This window comes from Chrysemys picta, chromosome 2, assembly GCF_011386835.1.
Source record: "Chrysemys picta bellii isolate R12L10 chromosome 2, ASM1138683v2, whole genome shotgun sequence".
NCBI lineage: Eukaryota > Metazoa > Chordata > Testudines > Emydidae > Chrysemys > Chrysemys picta.
This window is the reverse complement of record NC_088792.1, coordinates 121,271,608-121,290,730: the sequence shown is the minus strand read 5'-3', so window position 1 is coordinate 121,290,730 and position 19,123 is coordinate 121,271,608. Positions and strand designations below refer to the sequence as shown.

Below are 19,123 nucleotides of genomic sequence, written 5' to 3'. Positions count from 1 at the left end.
ACTTCAGGCCCTGCCCTCCCTCCTCCAGGGGTAGATGGAGAACCCCCTCAGAGACCCAGTGCAGTCCTGACCAAAAGAACTCCAGAATCAACGTCCGGAGGGTGGTCAGGAAGCCCGGGGCCAGGACCAGGGTGTTGACAGGGTGTACCAGAGCATGGACAGGACTAGTTGATTGAGCACCAGTGCTCTCCCTCGAAGGGAGAGACACCGGAGCAGTCCTGTCCATTTCCGGAGCCATTCCGACACTCTGTCCTCTAAACCTAGCCAGTTCTCCGGCGGAGACGGATGCATGGCAGAAAGGTAAACACCGAGATAGAGCAGTGGACCCGTGCTCCACCGGATGGCCTGAAGCGCGGGTGGGAGGGAGCTCGCCTGCCACCCGTCCCCTACCACCAGGCCAGAGCTCTTGACCCAGTTGACCCGGGCAGAGGAGGCCGCCGAATAGATGGTCTGGCAAGCCTCCAGTGGCACCAAGTTGCCCGGGTCCTGGACCACGAGGAGCACGTCGTCGGCGTACGCCGACAGGACCAGCCGCAGCTCCGCCTCCCGCAGCACCAACCCTGCCAACCTCCTACGGAGGAGACAGAGGAAGGGCTCGATCGCCAGAGCATACAGCTGGCCCGAGAGGGGGCACCCTTGACGTACTCCTCGCCCGAAGCTGACCAGTTCGGTCAGGGTCCAGTTGAGCCTGACCAAACACTCTGCGGAGGCGTACAGCACCTGGAGAAAACCCACAAACTGGGGCCCGAAGCCAAAGGCTCGCAGAGTGCCCAGGAGATACCCGTGGTCCACCCTGTCGAACGTCTTCTCCTGATCCAGGGACAGGAGGGTGAACGACAAACCATCCCTACACCCGAGTTCCAAGAGGTCCCGGACCAGATACAAGTTGTCGAAGATGGTGCGGCCCGGGACGGTGTAGGTCTGGTCTGGGTGGATCACGTCCGCCAGCACGGACCCTAGCCGCAGCGAGATGGCCTTCGCTACGATTTTATAGTCCGTGCTGAGGAGCGAGATGGGACGCCAATTCTGTAAATCACGGAGGTCCCCCTTCTTCGGCAATAGGTCAGCACGGGGCAGGACCCCGCCCTGCAAGGACTCGGCCCAGATGGTGACAAGGTCCGGGCCGAGGACGTCCCAAAACACGCGGTAGAACTCCACGGTCAGCCCGTCCATGCCCAGAGATTTATTGGTGGGCATGTGGATGAGGGCTTCCAAGAACTCGGCCAGAGTGAGAGGCAGCTCCAGCCGGTCTCGGTCGCCTGCGCTGACCGTCAAGAGTTCATCCCAGAGCATTCTGCAAGCGTTAGGATCGGTCGGATCCGGGGAGAAAAGGCCTGCGTAGAAGGCCCTGGCCCTCCCGCACATTTCCGCCGGATCCGTGAGGGGGGTGCCGTCCTCTGCTAGAAGGCAGGTGATGTGCTTCTTACCCCGCCTCTTTTTCTCCAGGGCGTAGAAGAAGCGGGAACCGCGATCCATCTCCCGAAGGAGGCAGATGCGGGATCGAACAAAGGCACCTCGGGCCCGATGGTCCTCGAGGGTCCGCAGCTCTTCCCGCTTCTCCCGGCATGCTCCGCAGAGGGATGGATCACCGGGGCTGGCGGCCAGACGCCTCTCCAGCTCTAAGACCTCCCGTTCCAACTGCCCTATCGCCGCATCCCTCCGTCGGCTGGCGCCCCGGGTGTAGTCACGGCAGAAGAGCCAGGCGCGCACCTTCCCCAGGTCCCACCACCGCCGCGCCGAGGGAAAGGCATGCCGCTGCCCTCGCCAGGCCAGCCAGAACTCCCGGAAGGACGCCACGAAGCCCACATCCTCCAACAAGCTATTATTAAAGTGCCAATAGGCCGGCCCCGGCCTCTCCGCGCAGAGAGAGGCTGTCACGGTGGCTAGATGGTGATCTGAAAAAGGGGCCGGCCGGACGCTGGAGGAGTGGGCCCGGGAAATATGGAAGCATGACACATAGATACAGTCCAACCGGGAGTGGTACGACCGATGGACCTCCACCCGGACAAAAGTGAATGTCGAAACGTCATCCGGGTGGTGGTCGCGCCAGACGTCCACCAGGGAGTGATGTTCGACGATCTCCCGGAGGACATCCGCGGCGGCCGGGTGCTGCTCGGTCCCTGAGCGGTCCCGTTCCTCAAGGGTGGCGTTAAAGTCCCCGCCCAGGACCAGGCACTCGCGAGGATCCAAGGTGCCGAGGAAGGCGGACACCTGCTGATAAAAACACAACCTCTCCGGGCCCAATGTCGGGGCGTAAACATTGACAAGATTAACCACAAGCCCCTCCATGCGGACCCGGAGGTGCAGCAGGCGGCCCGGCACAGCCTCGGCGACCCCCAGCACCTCGGGCCGTAGGTCGGGGGAGAACAGGGTCGCCACTCCAGCCGTACGAACTGTGAGGTGGCTAAAATAGACCCTGTCCCCCCACTCCAGCCGCCAGCTAGCTTCAGCGGCCGGATCCGTATGGGTTTCCTGCAGGAAAATCACAGAGTACCCCCCTCCCGAAGGAAGGAGAGCACCTGGCTCCTGCGGAGACCCATCCTACAGCCCCGGGTGTTTAACGTTGCAAAGATGATCGGTGCCATGAAGAGGGCTGGGGGGGATCCTCGCTAGCAGAGACACCCACAGCTTCCGTCGGGCCGCGCAACAATCCATGACCTACCCCATAGGCGATTAAGGAGTCACGGAAGAGGCGGACCCGGTGGTAGGCTGCGGCGGCTTGCCTCCCGGTCCTCTTACCCTCCCCCATGAGGGCCCTTGCGGCCCGGAGGATCTGATGGAAATCCCCCCATCGCTGGAGTGCAAGCTGTACCTTGTTGTGGGAGCCACGGACGTCCTCAAGGAATTCCCGTAGCTCCTCTCTCAGCGTATGCGGGGGTGGGGTTATCGATCTATGGCTATCCCCCAGCGGCGCCCCTGTCACAGCCCCATGGCCCACCGAGACGGGCAAGCAGGGGGCAGACTCTCGACGTGGCGTCCGATGGGCCGGCGCCACGTGGCCCGCCTCAGACCCTGGCTCAATGGGCGTCGGCGGAGGGAAAATAGCAGCCCCTGGTGGGTCGGGACAGGGAAAAACAAAGGCCGCTCCTTGGGGGTCATCCTCTGGGATATGGACGGAGACAACCCCAGGGGCGGCAATAGCATCATGGGAAGTGGAGGGGACAGGGACGGGGTCGGTGTCAGGGGCAGGGTCGGCGTCAGGAATAGGGACAGGGGAAGGGGCGATAGTGGGATCAGGGGCCTCAGCAGCCAGGCCACTGGGTGGGGGGGGTGGCACCCCACAAAGGGGCTCAGGGATTTGCAGGGAGGGAGGCGGGCCCTCGGCGATGCCGGACTCGTGCTCCAAGGCAGATGGTAAGGCCACGGCATCCGTAGGTGGAGAATCAATGATGGGGCCCTCACCCGGGAAGGAGGTCGGCTGCCCCTCAGCCATGAGGGAGTCCCCTGGCGACTCGGGTGCCGGTCGCATGGCACTGGCCGTCGCCTCAAGAGGCTCGGCGGCCGCTAGCGGGGTGCCATCTGCGACCGGGTTGGTGGAAGAGTCCAGGGGCTCCTTGGAGGCGGGAGCAGAAGCAGTGGGTAGGGGGACGGAACATGGGGAAAGGGGGGCCGAGGCGAGGTCGCTCAGATCGAGGCCCGCTGGCAGAGGGTCGTCCTCCCCCTGCGTAACCGGGGTCAGACCCAGGGCCTCGATCTCCTCATAAATGGAAGGGAGATCACCTTCCACCACCCCAGGGCTCTCCCCGCCTGCACCCGAAGTGACGCTCGCCGTGGTGCATGCAGGGGCTTCAGATTGTAAGGGGGCAAGAGGGGCTCCATCAGGGGCTTCCATAGGAAGGGACTCTGGAGGAGGGGTAGTGCTATCCTCCGATGCTGCTACGTCTTCCCTAGCCGGTAAAGGTGGACAAAACCCACTCGGGGGCAAAGCGGAAGGCTCAGCATCGGTGCCCCCCTTCCTGGTCTTCCGGGGGGCTACCGCATCAGATGGAAGGAGCGGAGCTCGAGCCTTCCGCTTGACCCGCTTCCCCTGTACTAAGGACCAGCACTCCATGGCATCATCCGGGGGCTGGCTAACAGGAGTCGGGTCAGGGAGCAAAAGCGAAGGCTTAGGGACTCTGGGAGGCAATGGTGGGGCAGCATGGAGGAGGGAGGATTCTCCCTGGGGCAAGCCCTCTATGCCCCGCGATATCCCTACCTCACCCTCCTCCACAGGCCCCACCAGATCGCAGGCGGCAGAGGCGGGGCCCTCTCGCTCGTCTAGGCACACTGGGAGAGATACCCCTTGGGCCCGAGCGGCAGTGTTGGTGGGCCGGAAAGGAGGAGGGGAGGCTTCGGGCGCCGGGCAGCTAGGGGCGCCGGCGATGACGGGGCTGGCGCCCTGCCGGGGCTCGGGGGTCCCGGATGTCCCTCCGTGCCGGGCCAAAGGGCAGTCCCTCCGGACGTGTCCTATCACCCGGCAGAGGTAGCACCGGGCCTCCCCCGTTGAATAATGCACCCGGTAGCGGGCCCCCTGGTATAGGACCAAGAAGGACCCCTCGAGCGTCTCACCGTCACGTGCCGCCAGCGGTAGTTGTAACTGTACCTGCCGGCGGAACGAGAGGACATGACAGAGGGCGGGGTCTTTGCAGCCCAGTGGGAGAGGGCTGACCACAGAGATCGGCCTCCCCAGGGTAGAGAGGGCGGGTAACAGGGCGGCATTTGGAAGGAAGGGAGGGACAGAAGTCAGGACCAATCGGGCGCCCAGGTCTTCTAGTGGTTCCAGGGGGACGTACACCCCCCCCATCGCCAAGCCCTTCTCCACTGCCTCCTGGGCGGCGGCCTCCGATGCTAGGAAGAAGATGACCTTTCCGTACATCTTGGAGGCTGCCACAATGGCCGTGGGCCCCACCACCCTCGCTAACGCCCGCACATAGGTCTCCACGTGGGGCGAGGCGGGTACCAGGAGGCAACGGACGTCGTGCTTCCTGGTCAAGGTGGGGAAGGGGCCCCGGCCGCTATAGATGGTAGCAGAGGTGGTGGATGGGGGAAGATGACGTAGCGGCAGGCGGGGGGGGCCACCGCCACCTGGGCATATGCCTTGGGAGCTGGGGGTGGGACACCCATAGAGCTGGTGGAGGGAACAGCAGGGAGGGACGCCACGGCCTGTTGTGCGGCCGTGGCAGTGGGGGCACCCCCTGCCATGGAGGGTCTGGCTTTTTTAGCAGGGCCTTTACCCTTCTTTGTGCCCTGGCCCTTCCTGCCGGCTGGGGGGACTCCCCCAGAGTCAGAGAGGGCGAGGGACGTGGCAGCAGCGGAGGTCACCTCGTTACCCACCGCTGCTGGTGCTCCAGCAGGGGTGGTAGTAGGTGGCTCGGCAGCGGCGGTTGAGGTAGAGGCTAGGGGGCATGATGGTGGGGCGGGTGGAGGAGGGGCAGCAGGGTCTGCCCGAGGGGTCTCACTCTCTTCGCCCCCTGCCATAATGAGGACGGGGGGAGAGCAAACACTGGAGGGGAGGTAGGGAAGGGGGAAGCAGGTCGACCACTCCTCCCCGCTAGGCTGTAGGCAGGGGAGGAGGGCACCAAAAAAGGCGGGGGATGGATGGAGGGGCTATCAAGGGCTAGGGGTTAGTCACCGACTCAGGGAAGGTTTCCAGCTCCTCTTGTTGCACCAAGGAAGGGAGGATATAACAGCATTCGGGGTGCAGTGAGACAGAATCAAACTAAAACGGGGAGGGGTACAAGCGCATAGGAGGGGACATGGGCGCACGAGGGGAGGGGCTAATCAGGGCAAGGGGACCGCAGGGGGAAGGGAGCAACCAGGTGGGAAATGGGGCAGAGGAACCACAGGGCTAGCTTCAGAGGCTGGGGCGGGTCAAACAAAGGCTGCAGAGGGAAAGGGCGGGGCAGGCAAACAAACTGGAGCTAGCGAGGGGCTGGGGCAAGGAGGAGGGGCAAAAGGCAGCAAGAGCCAAATGGGTAGGCAGCAGGGGCAAAGCTGGGGGCTTGCTGCAGGGGGGAAGGGGGTCAGTCCAAAAGGGGGGGGGGGGTACGTGCACCCACGTGCGCTTGTAACAAAAAGAAAGTCCTTGGAAGCTGGCTGCTGTATCAGGCCCAATGGTGGCAACAGGGCATAGCAAGCCTAGGTGAGCAGCTGAAATCCCAGAGGCAGGAGCTCAAGGTAGATGGTAAGTAGCCAGTGGGGGTGGTGGAGGGGGCAACGATGATGGTGGTGGTGGGGATTGCGCGGGGGGGGCGGGGGGACACAGATGGACCAGGGGGCAGTCTCCACGCCACACCCCCTGTGTCTCCACAAACACAGTCTAGATCCCCACCACAAGAGCACAGTTCAAAAGTTACTCAGTCCGGGAGGGCCCCCTCCACGGTGGTCTGTAGAATTCCTACGCGCTCCCCCACTGGCAGATGGTCCTCTTCTTCTCCTCAGGGCTCCAGCAGCTCCCCAGCAGCAAACGCAGCAGCTCCAGGCGGCAGTCTGGTGGTCAGCAGGAAGGACCCTTCTCAGGTGGAGGTGGTGGTGGTGGCATCCCCAGCAGCAGGAGCAATGGTTGGGGTCTCTCCCTCCCCTCCTCTGGGGAGTGGGCCAGCAGGCCCCCCCCCAAGGGGCTGTAGCTGGAGCAGTAGCACCCAAGGGTATGGGTGGGTCTAGCAGCCAGCCAGCAAGCAGGTAGCAGAGAAAGAGGAGGAGCAGTCCCCTACCTCCAGGCCAGAGGGCTACAGGAGAGTGATCTATTAGTCCCAGGTCAGACGGGTTTCTGTTCCCTGAGTGACCAGAGCAGGGGCTGCACTAGAGTAATCAGGAACCTGCTAGAACCAGTTAAGGCAGGCTAATTAGGACACCTGGAGCCAATAAAGAAGAAGCTGCTAGAATTAATTAAGGCAAGCTAATCAGGGCACCTGGGTTTTAAAAGGAGCTCACTTCAGTTTGTGGTGAGAGTGTGAGGAGCTGGGAGCAAGAGGTACAAAGAGCTGAGAGGGAGTGCTGTTGGAGGACTAAGGAGCACAAGCGTTATCAGACACCAGGAGGAAGGTCCTGTAGTGAGAATAAGGAAGGTGTTTGGAGGAGGCCATGGGGAAGTAGCCCAGGGAGTTGTAGCTATCATGCAGCTGTTATAGGAGGCACTATAGACAGCTGCAGTCCACAGGCCCCTGGGCTGGACCCCGGAGTAGAGGGCGGGCCCGGGTTCCCCCAAACCTCCCAATTGACCTGGACTGTGGATTCTTCCAGAGGAGAAGGTCTCCTGGATGTTCGCCAACCCACATGGTGAATCTTTGAGGCAATAAAATCCGCCAATAAGCGCAGGACCCACCAAGATAGAGGAGGAACTTTGTCACAATAGATAGATAGCATGATTCCCCCTTAAAAATCCTTTCTATCTCTACATAAAAAAAGATGATAATAAAATGAGAGGGGAAGGAATGGCTTACATTTGGATCCTAATTGCCCAGCAGCAATTGTTGTAGGTGACTCGCAAAGCCAACATGAAAACAGTGAAATATTATTTTGAATGGAGATATTCAAAATATGACTGGGGATCAGGGACACAGAGAAATTTGTTTTAACTTATCTTTTCACACAGGAAAACTTTAAAAAATCTCTAGTATTTTCTGGTTGCTAGAGATCACACAGTTATCATGTTCATTATGTGACATTAATGATACCATTAATTCATGGATTCTGAAATGTCTTTAGCAAACCAGGAAATACCAGAGGATTACCATCCAGATGAAAAAAAATATTGAAAGGTAAATTTCTCCAGATATCTGCTTTGGTAAAGGAGATAACATTAACTTTCATACAGTTTTACACTGAGGATTTCCTCTCCAGCCTTCATTCCAGATAAATTCCCCAAATTCTAACATGTTCCTTAAAAGGAGCTAAAATAATAGTCACAGCAGCTCAATCTTTCATTCCTGTGTCATTGAAATCAATGGTAAAGTTGGTCTTGGACTTCAATGGGGCAGGATCAGGCATTCATTTCCCTTGTCCATCCATAAGCCTCCCCTTATTTATTGTCATGCTTTCTGATATGTCTAATTTAGAGTGTATCTCCTGGAGATAGGGACTTAATTTTTAATGGCCTGTGACACTGTATGAAAATTTTTAAAAAATATCTGAGCATCAACTTTTCCAACTCTCCATGTTCACAGGCCATTCTCAGCCCTTTGCAGGCCTAGAGAAAGAATTCCACTGCTTCCTGGGCTTTTGCACAATGCTGGGAAAGCCCTAGACCTTGCCATCTTGTTTGGGGTATTTTTTTGTTCTGTTTGTTTGCTCATGTGCGCTCGCTCTCGCTCTCTCTCTCTCTCTCCTCCCCCTTCTCTCCCCCCCCCCCTTAAAAGCAAAAAAAAGTAGATTAGTGCAATGTTAGTAAACAAACGCTATCTAGATCCACTACACAGGGGGGAAAAGATGAAACAGGAAAAGTATAAAATAATTTTTGAAAAGACTAACAGTGTGCCAAAGTTGGGTAGACTAAATTGTATCTGGTTTGCTTCTAATAAAGCTGGATAAGCAATTCAGAAAACAAACATTAGCCCTACCTGGCCAAATTTATCACTGGTGTACCACCACTGACTTTAATGAAATTATACCAGGAAAGAAATTGCACAATATGCCTAAGACTGTAAGTACTGGGAACTAGTTGGGCATAAAGGTTATATGTCCTCAACACTGGTTTTCTTCATTATGAGGTGACTACATACTTACAGATAGTAAGGGTATTAAATGTATAGACTGTAACATTACTATATGACTTTGTAGGCATTACACATTTAATGCAATTACAGCTGTGATGTTTTCCTCAAAAATTAGTGATATATAAAAAATATCTGTAAATGTTACATCCTGATATTTGTGATTTTTTTATTATTACAGTTCTTCAAAATTTTCCTTTCTAAGTAATGTGGTATTAGGATAGAATAGAAAAGAGTTGATAGAACTCACTGCAAAGTCAAAATGCATTACAGCTTGTTTTTAGTAGGCAGAAAAATCTACAGTGCAGTGAGATGATGTTTGATCCTGTAGTCTTGACTTAAGTCAATGGAAGCATTGCCAGGCAAGGACGACCAGATTGGGCCATTAGCCTATACAACTCAAAAACTCTATGGCAACATGCCTCCAACATTTAATTAGGCACCAATTTAATTACGCACCAATAATCCTACTTTGAGAAACCTTTGTCAAGCAGACATTCTCTGCCTTCCAATATTTTTGAATTGGCTAATTCTGCATAAGCACTGGTATACAAATGTCATTTTTTTTTCTGCACAATTTGTTAACATGTAAAGCATGTAGTTCAAAAGATGAGGATTCTTAATTTTCAGTTAATTGTACTGTGTACAGTGAATTGAAAAATCTTTATCTAAACATCTCTATAGAATATAAATTCACTACATGTGTTTATTACAAAAAGCATGGCTTTCACTAGAGACAGCATGCTACTTCCCTTTCAATCTTCTGTTCCGTTTACAATTACCGGCTCCTATTCTGACACTAGTGTGTATTCTGCTACTGCTATCACAACCAGAACTGAATCCTACATATTGCCTGTAAGGAGCTAAGTAAATACAGTTTTAATAAATTGTGCAGTGGTCTAATTTAGTTACAATACTTTGCCAATCCTGTGGCATAGAAAAATATGATTTTTAAGCATCTTAAAAAGTCATTGCTAGTTTAAAAGTAGTTCACAGAGAAACAGTGATCCACACTTTTAAAAAGTAGTAATTTTTAAGAAGTGAAAATAAGTAACTTTCCCTGCAAGTAAGAAATAAAGAGAATCACTGAAGTCCTGACTGAGATAGGTACTGGAGAACATGTGTAACTTTAAGCATCTGAGTAGCCTATAGACAGTTATGCATGTACTTAAATACCTTGCTGAATTGAGACTTGAAATAAGTTTCATGGCCCATATGGGATAGAAACTGTCCATTTGTCAGAATATATGCAGTTTATGGAATATTAATTTAATGAAGTCACAGGACTAAAATTCCCTAACAAGTAACAGTTGTTCAGTGTGTTGAGAAGCACAGCCAAGTGACCCATCACAGTCCCCATGTAGTACTAGTTTCTTTACTCCATGGAGAAATAAAGGGTAAGAGAGAAAAGTAGTGGAAGGAGCATGACACATTTCGTTTCAGGCACACTTCAAATCCAATGATAAATAAAGGCCCTGATCCTGAAAAGTTTTATGCCTGAAAGTAGTCTTACTGGATGCAGTGGGTCTACTCAAGTGCATAAACATCTTATTGTAGCTTTTCTAGAATCCCTCTAGCACTTCAGAACACAAACTTGATGGAATCTTCTGTTGTCACTGAGTCCAGTCCACATGCACTCCAATCACCTTCCCTCTCATTTCACTCCCTGACCTCACTCATACACCATAGTAAACTCCAGAAACATCTAATGGGAAATAAGTTTAACATAAGTTAATTTGAGAGACAAGGTGAGTAAGGTAATATTTTTTAATGGACCAACTTCTGTTGGCAGGGCCGTAGCAACAAAGAACGTGGCCCCCTCCGAACATATGTCCGGGCGGGGCCCCTTACAATGCAGAAACTGGAATGCAGTATTTATTTTATACAATATACAGGGTTCATATTATGTATACATAGGCCTACAGTGTACATGTATTCCATATTTATGCAAAGCGCTTCTTTCGAGCCTTGTTCTCCGCAAATTGGTTAATCAATGCGTCATAGTCCAGAGATCTGGCAATCTTGTTTTCGACTGAGATAACTGCAAGCGCAGAAAGCCTGTCATCTGTCATGGTTGAGCACAGGATATTCTTGATCAGTTTCATTCTGCTGAAGCTCCTTTCAGCACCAGCGACAGTAACTGATGTGGTCAGAAGAATTCTGATGCAAATGCAAAGATTCGGATATATCTCCTGAAGGCTGTTCTTGTATATGTACGTTAAAAAATTGTTTGCCGTGACAAGTCCTCTCTCTTTCTCGATGACATAAATAAAACGATTCAATTCCATTATGAGGTCATTGGCATCAATGTCTCCCATTTTTCTTTCAAAATTTTTGCTGTGATTCTCCAGTTCATTTTCTCTGTGACACTGCTTCAGGCTGTTAGCGTTGTACAGAAATCCAAACAACTTATACCACTCCACGAGTTGGTCAAATCGTGACGAAACAGAAGATATGGCCTGATTAGTGAGAACAAGAAAGAACTGCGATTTGAATTTTTCTTTGGCAGAAAGACGACTCGAATCATCAGCACATTCGTAATCAAACATTCTCTTCTTACGTCGCACCCTGGTTTCTGGAAACACCTGCTCAATACCCATATGCTCTGCTATTTCACGTGCATTTGTGACCACAGAGATATATCCTGTATTTCGATAGGCTTCCAAAAACTTCTTTGTAGCACCGACTTCTGCCTGCAGTACGTTAATTGACACATCTGGTGACTGAATTAATTTGCTGGTTTTATTGACATGAAATAGTATATCGTACCACATGTGCACAGTCAGAACAAAAGGCCACATAGTAACATGGTCTAAAAGCGCATCGGCTTCTGTTGCTGTATTGCCATCTTTCTTTTCGAGCGCATATTCTCGCAAAGATGACAAAGCATTGCACAATTCTTCAAGGTGATAATGCAATGGCTTCACAGCATCAATTCTCGACTCCCAACGAGTGTCCGATAACCCTTTAACAGATATTGGCATATGTTCTTGAAGTATATCCCAACGTGAAGGTGAAGAAGAAAAGATAACGTACATTCTGTTAATCAGACCGAAAAAGTCAACGGCATATTTCAATGACTTTGCCGCGTCTGAGATCACAAGATTCTAAGTGTGAGCGCCACATGGTACATACAAGGCACGGTCATTTATTTCTAGCATGCGGGCTTGAACTCCTTTATTCTTTCCTCTCATATTTGCGCCGTTATCATAAGCTTGGCCTCTCATGTCAGCAATGTCTATTCCTAAGTTGTTTGCCTTTTCAAGAAACGCTTCCAATAAGCCCTCGCCAGTTGTATCATGAACATTAAGAAAACCAACAAACGCTTCACGAATATTGACACCATCTTCACCGTTGCATTCAACAAAGTGTAACACCACAGACATCTGTTCTTCATGTGACACGTCGGGAGTACAGTCCAAAATAACTGAATAATATTTTGCTTTTTTAAGCTGCGCTATGTTGGCCTCTTGAATGTTACTGGCAACAAGTTGAATCAGCTCGTTTTGGATCTGTGGACTGAGGTACTGAACATGTGTCTCTGCCTTCTTAATCCTCTGTAAAAGTTCACTGAGGACAGTATCATACTTTGCAAGCAATTCAAACAGTCCCAAAAAGTTGCCATTCGAAGGATCGCCGAGCTTTTCATTACTTCCTCGAAATGCCAAGTTTCTTTCGGACAAGAAAATAACGACATCAACCATGCATTTGACAACATTTCTCCAGAAATCTCTTTCTTTCAGAAAAGCCTGCTGTGACAGTGTACCACATAAGACTTTATGGGGAGGGGGTGCTTATAAATGTATGTATGACATAACTGGAATATGTTTTGTGCTGCCTGCCAGGTAACATATCTCCGTAAAGGTTATGGTCTACTATATCCATTCATCCTATTTGTGTATATGTGTGTGTGTGTGTGTGTATATATATATATATTTTCTACTTGAGGTTAAGAATATGGGCTGTATGCTTGCTTGGTTTCTAAGTAAGCTTTGGGAGGCATTTGGTCAGCTTCTTTAGGAAGGAATTCGCCAGGTTAAGTACCTGATCAGGAAACACTTGGAGAACAATGCATCTTGGAATGCTCCAATCCACATAAGAAGTCTTCCTGGAGACATGCAAGATACCATGTGGACAATGGCATCGGCCTGTAAAGACTGAGTCATGCAGGGGCATGTGACTTGCCCAGGTGACTCCAAAACTCCATCTTGGAGCTGGACTTTGCATAGGAGGGAGGAGGGAGGACCCACAAGAGTCTATTTAAACCCGTGGGAGACCCCTCCATTTGGTCTTCAGCTGGCTAAAGAAGGAGCCTCTCCACCCCCCCCCAGGATACTTGAAGGAGACTGAAACAAAGGACAGTAACTACAGGGGGTGTGAGTGATTGCTGGACCCAGGCTAAAAGGAGATTAGCCTGTGAAAGGGAGTGCTCTGGAACCGGTGAGGAAATTATCTGTATTTAGTTTGATTAGACATAGATTTGCGCATTTTATTTTATTTTGCTTGGTGACTTACTTTGTTCTGTCTGTTACTACTTTGAACCACTTAAATCCTACTGTCTGTATTTAATAAAATCACTTTCTATTTAGTAATTCACTCAGAGAATGTATTAATACCTGGGGGAGCAAACAACTGTGCATATCTCTCTATCAGTGTTATAGAGGGCGAACAATTTATGAGTTTGCCCTGCATAAGCTTTATGCAGGGTAAAACGGATTTATCTGGGTTTAGACCCCATTGGGAGTTGGGCATCTGAGTGCTAAAGACAAGCACACTACTGCGAGCTGTTTTCAGGTAAACCTGCAGCTTTGGGACAAGTGATTCAGACCCTGGATCTGTGTTAGAGCCAGACAGGAGTGGCTGGCTCAGCAAGACAGGGTGCTGGAGTCCTGAGCTGGCAGGGAAAACAGAAGCAGGGGTAGTCTTTGCACTTCTGGTGACAGCTCCCAAGGGGGCTTCTGTGGTCCAACCCGTCACACCTGCAATTTGAGTTGGTCAATAGATGCACGGTTTACTATGCCTGACCGAAGGTCAAACCATTTCACCATACAGTCTTGATGACCTTTGCCTGTTTCATGCTGCTGAAGTCTTTTTGACAGTGCTTTCCAAGCAGATGTTCCACGACGTAGCGGTATGTCACCAGTGCCAAATAATTTACAACAAAAACAAAAAATGGCATCTTTCTGAACGGAGTACATTAACCATGAACATCTTATTTTCTCGCTATTTGCCATGGTTCAATAGAAATGAGTACTTGTGAACCTCCGTCTTTCCTCGTTAAATGGAAATTCGTAACTTTCATTCTGCTGCGGTGGGCCACGTGCAACAATGTCACACACTTGCCTGTCCGATATTATAGACGGCCAATCTCCTGGATCATCAGTCAGTGGTTCAGATTCAGATACTTCTTTCCCGGCAGCAGCTGGAATATCTGTCACAGTTTGTTTGGTAGAACAACTGGCTTCACCTTCAACCTCACTTGAAGCACTTCTGAATACTTCTGGATACGATTCGTCGCTGCTAGCACTGTCCGTTTCATGTGCCTGTACCTGTACGTTGGATTGCAGCGCAAAATACATTGACAACTTTGGAATTTTCTCAAGTTCCTTCTCGGCATCTTTTGCTGCCTTTCGTTTACTAGCTTCGCTCTTATACGTTCTCTTAGACATCCCAAAGCACGCTTCTGCGTTGGAAACGAATCATTTCAAACGATAATTAATTTAACAACTAAATTAATAACATTTATCCGCCGACCGCCATTATGAACGCAAATACACATTCGTTGAATGGGTCCAACTAAAATTCGAAACTGACCGACAGACAACTGATGTAGCCAATAGCATTATGATGTATCATAATGACTTCACGGTTTTGTCAGTAAAACCGACATGGATTGTGCAATAGCATCAATAAATGTCACTTACCTAGTTATACCTTACACTTTTTTTGCCACTTTTAGGGGCCCCCTTCCTTGCGGGGCCCCCTCCAGTCGGAGGGTACGGAGGGCGCTCGCTATGCCTCTGTCTGTTGGTGAAAAAGACAAGGTTTTGAGCTACATGGCTCTGTGTAGCTCAAAAGCTTGTCTCTCACCAACTGAAGTTGGTCCAATAAAAGATATTACCACACCCACCTTGTCTCTCAGACTTTAAGGCCATAAGGGAGTATCATGATTACAGTAACTCCTCACTTATAGTCGTCCTGGTCAATGTTGTTTCGTTATTACATTGCTGATCAATTAGGGAACATGCTCATTTAAAGTTGTGCAATGCTCCCTTCTAACGTCATTTGGCAGTTGCCTGCTTTGTCCACTGCTTGCAGGAAGAGCAGCCCATTGCAGCTAGCTCGTGGGGGCTTAGAACCAGGGTGGACCGGCAGCCCCCCTATCAGCTCCCCGCTCTAAGTTCCCTGTGCAGCAACTGCCCAGCAGCAGGGCCGGCTCCAGGCACCAGTGCAGGAAGCAGGTGCTTGGTGCGGCCATTGGAAAGGGGTGACACATCCGGGTCTTCGGTGGCAGGTCCCTCACTCACTCTCGGAGGGAAGGACCCGCCGATGAATTGATGCCGAAGAGTGAAGTGGCGCAGTAGAGCTGCCGCCAAAGTGCTGCCAATCGCGGCTTTATTTTTTGCTTCAGTGCTTGGTGCGGCAAAAAAGCTGGAGCCAGCCCTGCCCAGCAGGCTAGCAGTTGCAGCTGTGTCCCTCCCCCCACTGCTATGTGCTGCTCCTGCCCTCTGCCTTGGAGCTGCTCCCCGAGACTCCTGCTTGCTGTGTGGGGGAGAGGGGAGTAAGAGGGAGGCTGTCAGGGTGTCCCCCTCCCCCCTGCTCCCACACCCCACTTACCCCCATCTTCCATAGATCAGGGGGGACACACAACAGGGCTCAGGATGGTGGAAACTTGCTGGCAGCAGCTGTGGTCTCAGCAAGCTGATCTAATTAACAAGGCAATGTAATTAAAGGGGAAATGCGCATCTCTCTCTCACTCACACACACATACACACACACGGTGTGTGTCTCTGGCTGTGATGCTGTCTCCCCTCCCTGCATTCCTGCTGCCTTGTAGAGTGTGAGAGTTAACCCTTGAGGGCTCAGCCAATTGCTAGTTCATCATTTAGCAGTAAGGCATTCCCTGGGAAATATCCCACCCTCTGACTCCTCCACCTCAATCAAGCTTCACAATCATCATCACTGTGTACAGTATTAAATTGTTTGTTTTAGGCCTGGTCTACACTAGGCGTTTATGTCGAAGTTAGCGCCGTTACATCGAATTAACCCTGCACCCGTCCACACTGCGATGCTATTTAGTTCGACATAGAGGTCTCTTTAATTCGACTTCTGTACTCCTCCCCGACGAGGGGAGTAGCGCCAAATTCGACATGGCCATGTCGAATTAGGCTAGGTGTGGATGGAAATCGACACTAATAGCTCCGGGAGCTATCCCACAGTGCACCACTCTGTTGACGCTCTGGACAGCAGTGCGAGCTCGTATGCTCTGACCAGCCACACAGGAAAAGCCCCGGGAAAATTTGAATTGGAATTCCTTTTCCTGTCTGGCCAGTTTGAATCTCATTTCCTGTCTGGACATCGTGGCGAGCACAGCAGCACTGGCAACGATGCAGAGCTCTCCAGCAGTGATGACCGTGCAGTCTGTGAATAGAAAGAGGGCCCCAGCATGGACTGATCGGGAAGTCTTGGATCTCATCGCTGTGTGGGGCGATGAGTCCGTGCTTTCCGAGCTGCGATCCAAAAGACGGAATGCAAAGATCTACGAGAAGATCTCTAAAGACATGGCAGAGAGAGGATACAGCCGGGATGCAACGCAGTGCCGCGTGAAAATCAAGGAGCTGAGACAAGGCTACCAGAAGACCAAAGAGGCAAACGGACGCTCCGGATCCCATCCCCAGACATCCCGTTTCTACGAGGCACTGCATTCCATCCTCGGTGCGGCCGCCACCACTACCCCACCAGTGACCGTGGACTCTGAGGATGGGGTAGTGTCCATGGCCGGTTCCTCAGACATGTTAGGGGACGTGGAAGATGAGGAAGGAGATGAGGAGGGCGAGGCAGTCGGCAGCGCTCACAACGCTGATTTCCCCGACAGCCAGGATCTCTTCATCACCCTTACAGAGATCCCCTACGAAGCGTCCCCAGCCGTTACCCCGGACACAGAATCTGGTGAAGGATCAGCCAGTAAGTGTTGTAAACATCTAAACATTTATTTTTAACAAAACAGGAATATTAACAATTAAAAGAATGGGTTGTTCATGATTAGTGTGCCCTATGCGCTTAACGGTTTAGTCATGGGCAGTGCAAGTTTTGAACAAAAATCTAGCAATGTCCGGTTTTCAGTGATTGTCCTGCACAAGCCGCTCTACTGTTTATTCCCTGCTACTGCAGCTACAGTAAAATGCGGTCTATATGTCCGGGGATAGAGCAGTAGTCCTCCTGGGATATCTCCACGAAGCTCTCCTGGAGGTAACTTGAAAGCCGTTCCATGAGGTTCCTGGGGAGAGCGGCCTTATTGGGTCCTCCGAAGTACGAGACGTTGCCGCGCCACGAGACTATCACGTACTCGGGAATCATTGCTCTGCATAGCAGGGCGGCATACGGCCCTGGTCTTTGGAGGCTTTCCCGGAGCATTCTCTGTCTGTCGCTCTCAGAGATCCTCATCAGGGTGATGTCGCCCATGGTGACCTGCTTTTAATTAGGTAGGGGAATGTTAGTGTTGGGACTGCTTTCCCGTTCCTTGACAGAACTGTAACCGCTGGTTTTTAGCCACGCGGTGGAGGCGGGAGAGGGGCAGCTGAAAGGGATCGTTCCCGGGGACAGCCGCGAGGGGGTGGGACAGGGGCAGAGTTCCCGCTTGCCGGATTGCTGGCTGCAGGAACTGAGATAGCTTTAAATGTGAAATGAGGGCAGTGGTAATCTAAAAGTTTTAAACTGCCACAAGTGTACGGCTTACCATGTCTGCCTGCAACAGAAATTCCGTTGTGCTGCCCCACTTCTCAAATGTGCTGTGCAAGACCCCAGGCACTGAATGCGAAGGCCGAAAATTCGACCTTGTGCTGAGTGCGCATGTGATAGGTGCTGTGCATGGTCTTGTTCACAGAGAAAGACTATGTTCTTTGTTCACAACTACATTTTTCTTTCTGAGGAATTCACTCCCTTTTTCCCATTTCCACAGCCCCATCTGCGACTGTCTCACAACCTAGCCTGGAATCACACTCCCAGAGGCTAGCACGGATTAGGCGTAGGAAGAGGAGGACACGGGAGGACATGTTCTCTGAGCTTATGTCCTGTTCCCAAGCCCAGGCAGCACAGCAGACCCAGTGGCGGGAGAACTTGACCCGAATGCACCAAGCCAACATGGATCAGGAGGAGAGGTGGCGGCAGGAAGACCAGCAGGCAACTCAAACGCTGCTTGGACTACTGAGGGAGCAAACGGACACGCTCCGGCGCCTTGTGGATGTTCTGCAGGAACGGAGGCAGGAGGACAGAGCCCCGCTGCAGTCCATCTCTTACCGCCCTCCCCTGCCACCAAGTCCCATACCCACCTCACCCAAAGTGCAAAGAAGGAGAGGCGGCAGAGTCCCTGCTAAGTCTCACTCCACCCCTGCAGAGAGCTCTAGTAGCAGAAGGCTCTCATTTCCCAAAATTTGAAAAGTTCTTTCCTTCCCGCCTGACACAAGCCCCCGTCCAAGTTTCACCTCCCAATGCCATGTGTAGTTGATAATAAAAAATACGTTTCTGTAAACTACTGTTTCAATCATGTTCTTTTGGAGGAGGATGGGAAAGGGGGTTGGTAATTGGACAGGACAGTCACCTTTGGCAGGGTACATAGTCGGGGGCAGGCACAGCAGCAGGGCACATACACAGTGCAGTGATGCAGTGACTAGTTACCCTGGTTAGTCTGGGAGGTTGTTTTCATGTTATGTGGTGGGGGGTGGGTTGCTCTGTGACTTTGTGGCAGGGGAGGGCAGTTACAGATCTTAAGCGGCGGTCCTTAGGCAGGATCACAGAGCCACACAGCAGGGGATCTGTAACCGTCCTCTCCCTGCCACAAAGTCACATAGACCCCCCCATACACACAGTCCCGATCAGGAGGGGTGACAGGCTCCGTTGAAACAACCATCCCACCGCAGCGGAGCCTGTCAATCCTTGAGTTTAGAAGCTGCATTCGCGTCACTACACTACACCCGCTCCGCACCACAGTCTGCGTCCCAGTTTTAAAAAATTCCCGCGAAAACAGTATTAAAGAAAACGGTGTGCTTTAACAAAGTAGAACTATTTTTATTTCGCAACGTGTGTTGGAAGGGGGGTGAAGGGGGTATGTAACTGGATAGGATAGTCAACATTACCTGGGTAAAGAAACGGGGGCAGGTTTAGCTTCTCAGTACACAAACTTTAAAGTCACAGGTTACCCTGCTCACTGAGGAACT

The 19,123-nt window shown here is 51.6% G+C and overlaps 1 protein-coding gene across 1 annotated transcript; it reads left to right on the top strand.

Moving 5' to 3' along the window:
* The first annotated feature begins 15,895 nt into the window (after positions 1 to 15,895).
* Positions 15,896 to 18,344, top strand: LOC135981466 (uncharacterized). Its single transcript, XM_065584131.1, has 2 exons — positions 15,896 to 16,874; positions 17,869 to 18,344. The coding sequence occupies exons 1-2, from the start codon at positions 16,298 to 16,300 to the stop codon at positions 18,342 to 18,344; spliced, it is 1,053 nt and encodes a 350-aa protein (XP_065440203.1). The 5' UTR covers positions 15,896 to 16,297.
* The last annotated feature ends 779 nt before the right edge of the window (positions 18,345 to 19,123 follow it).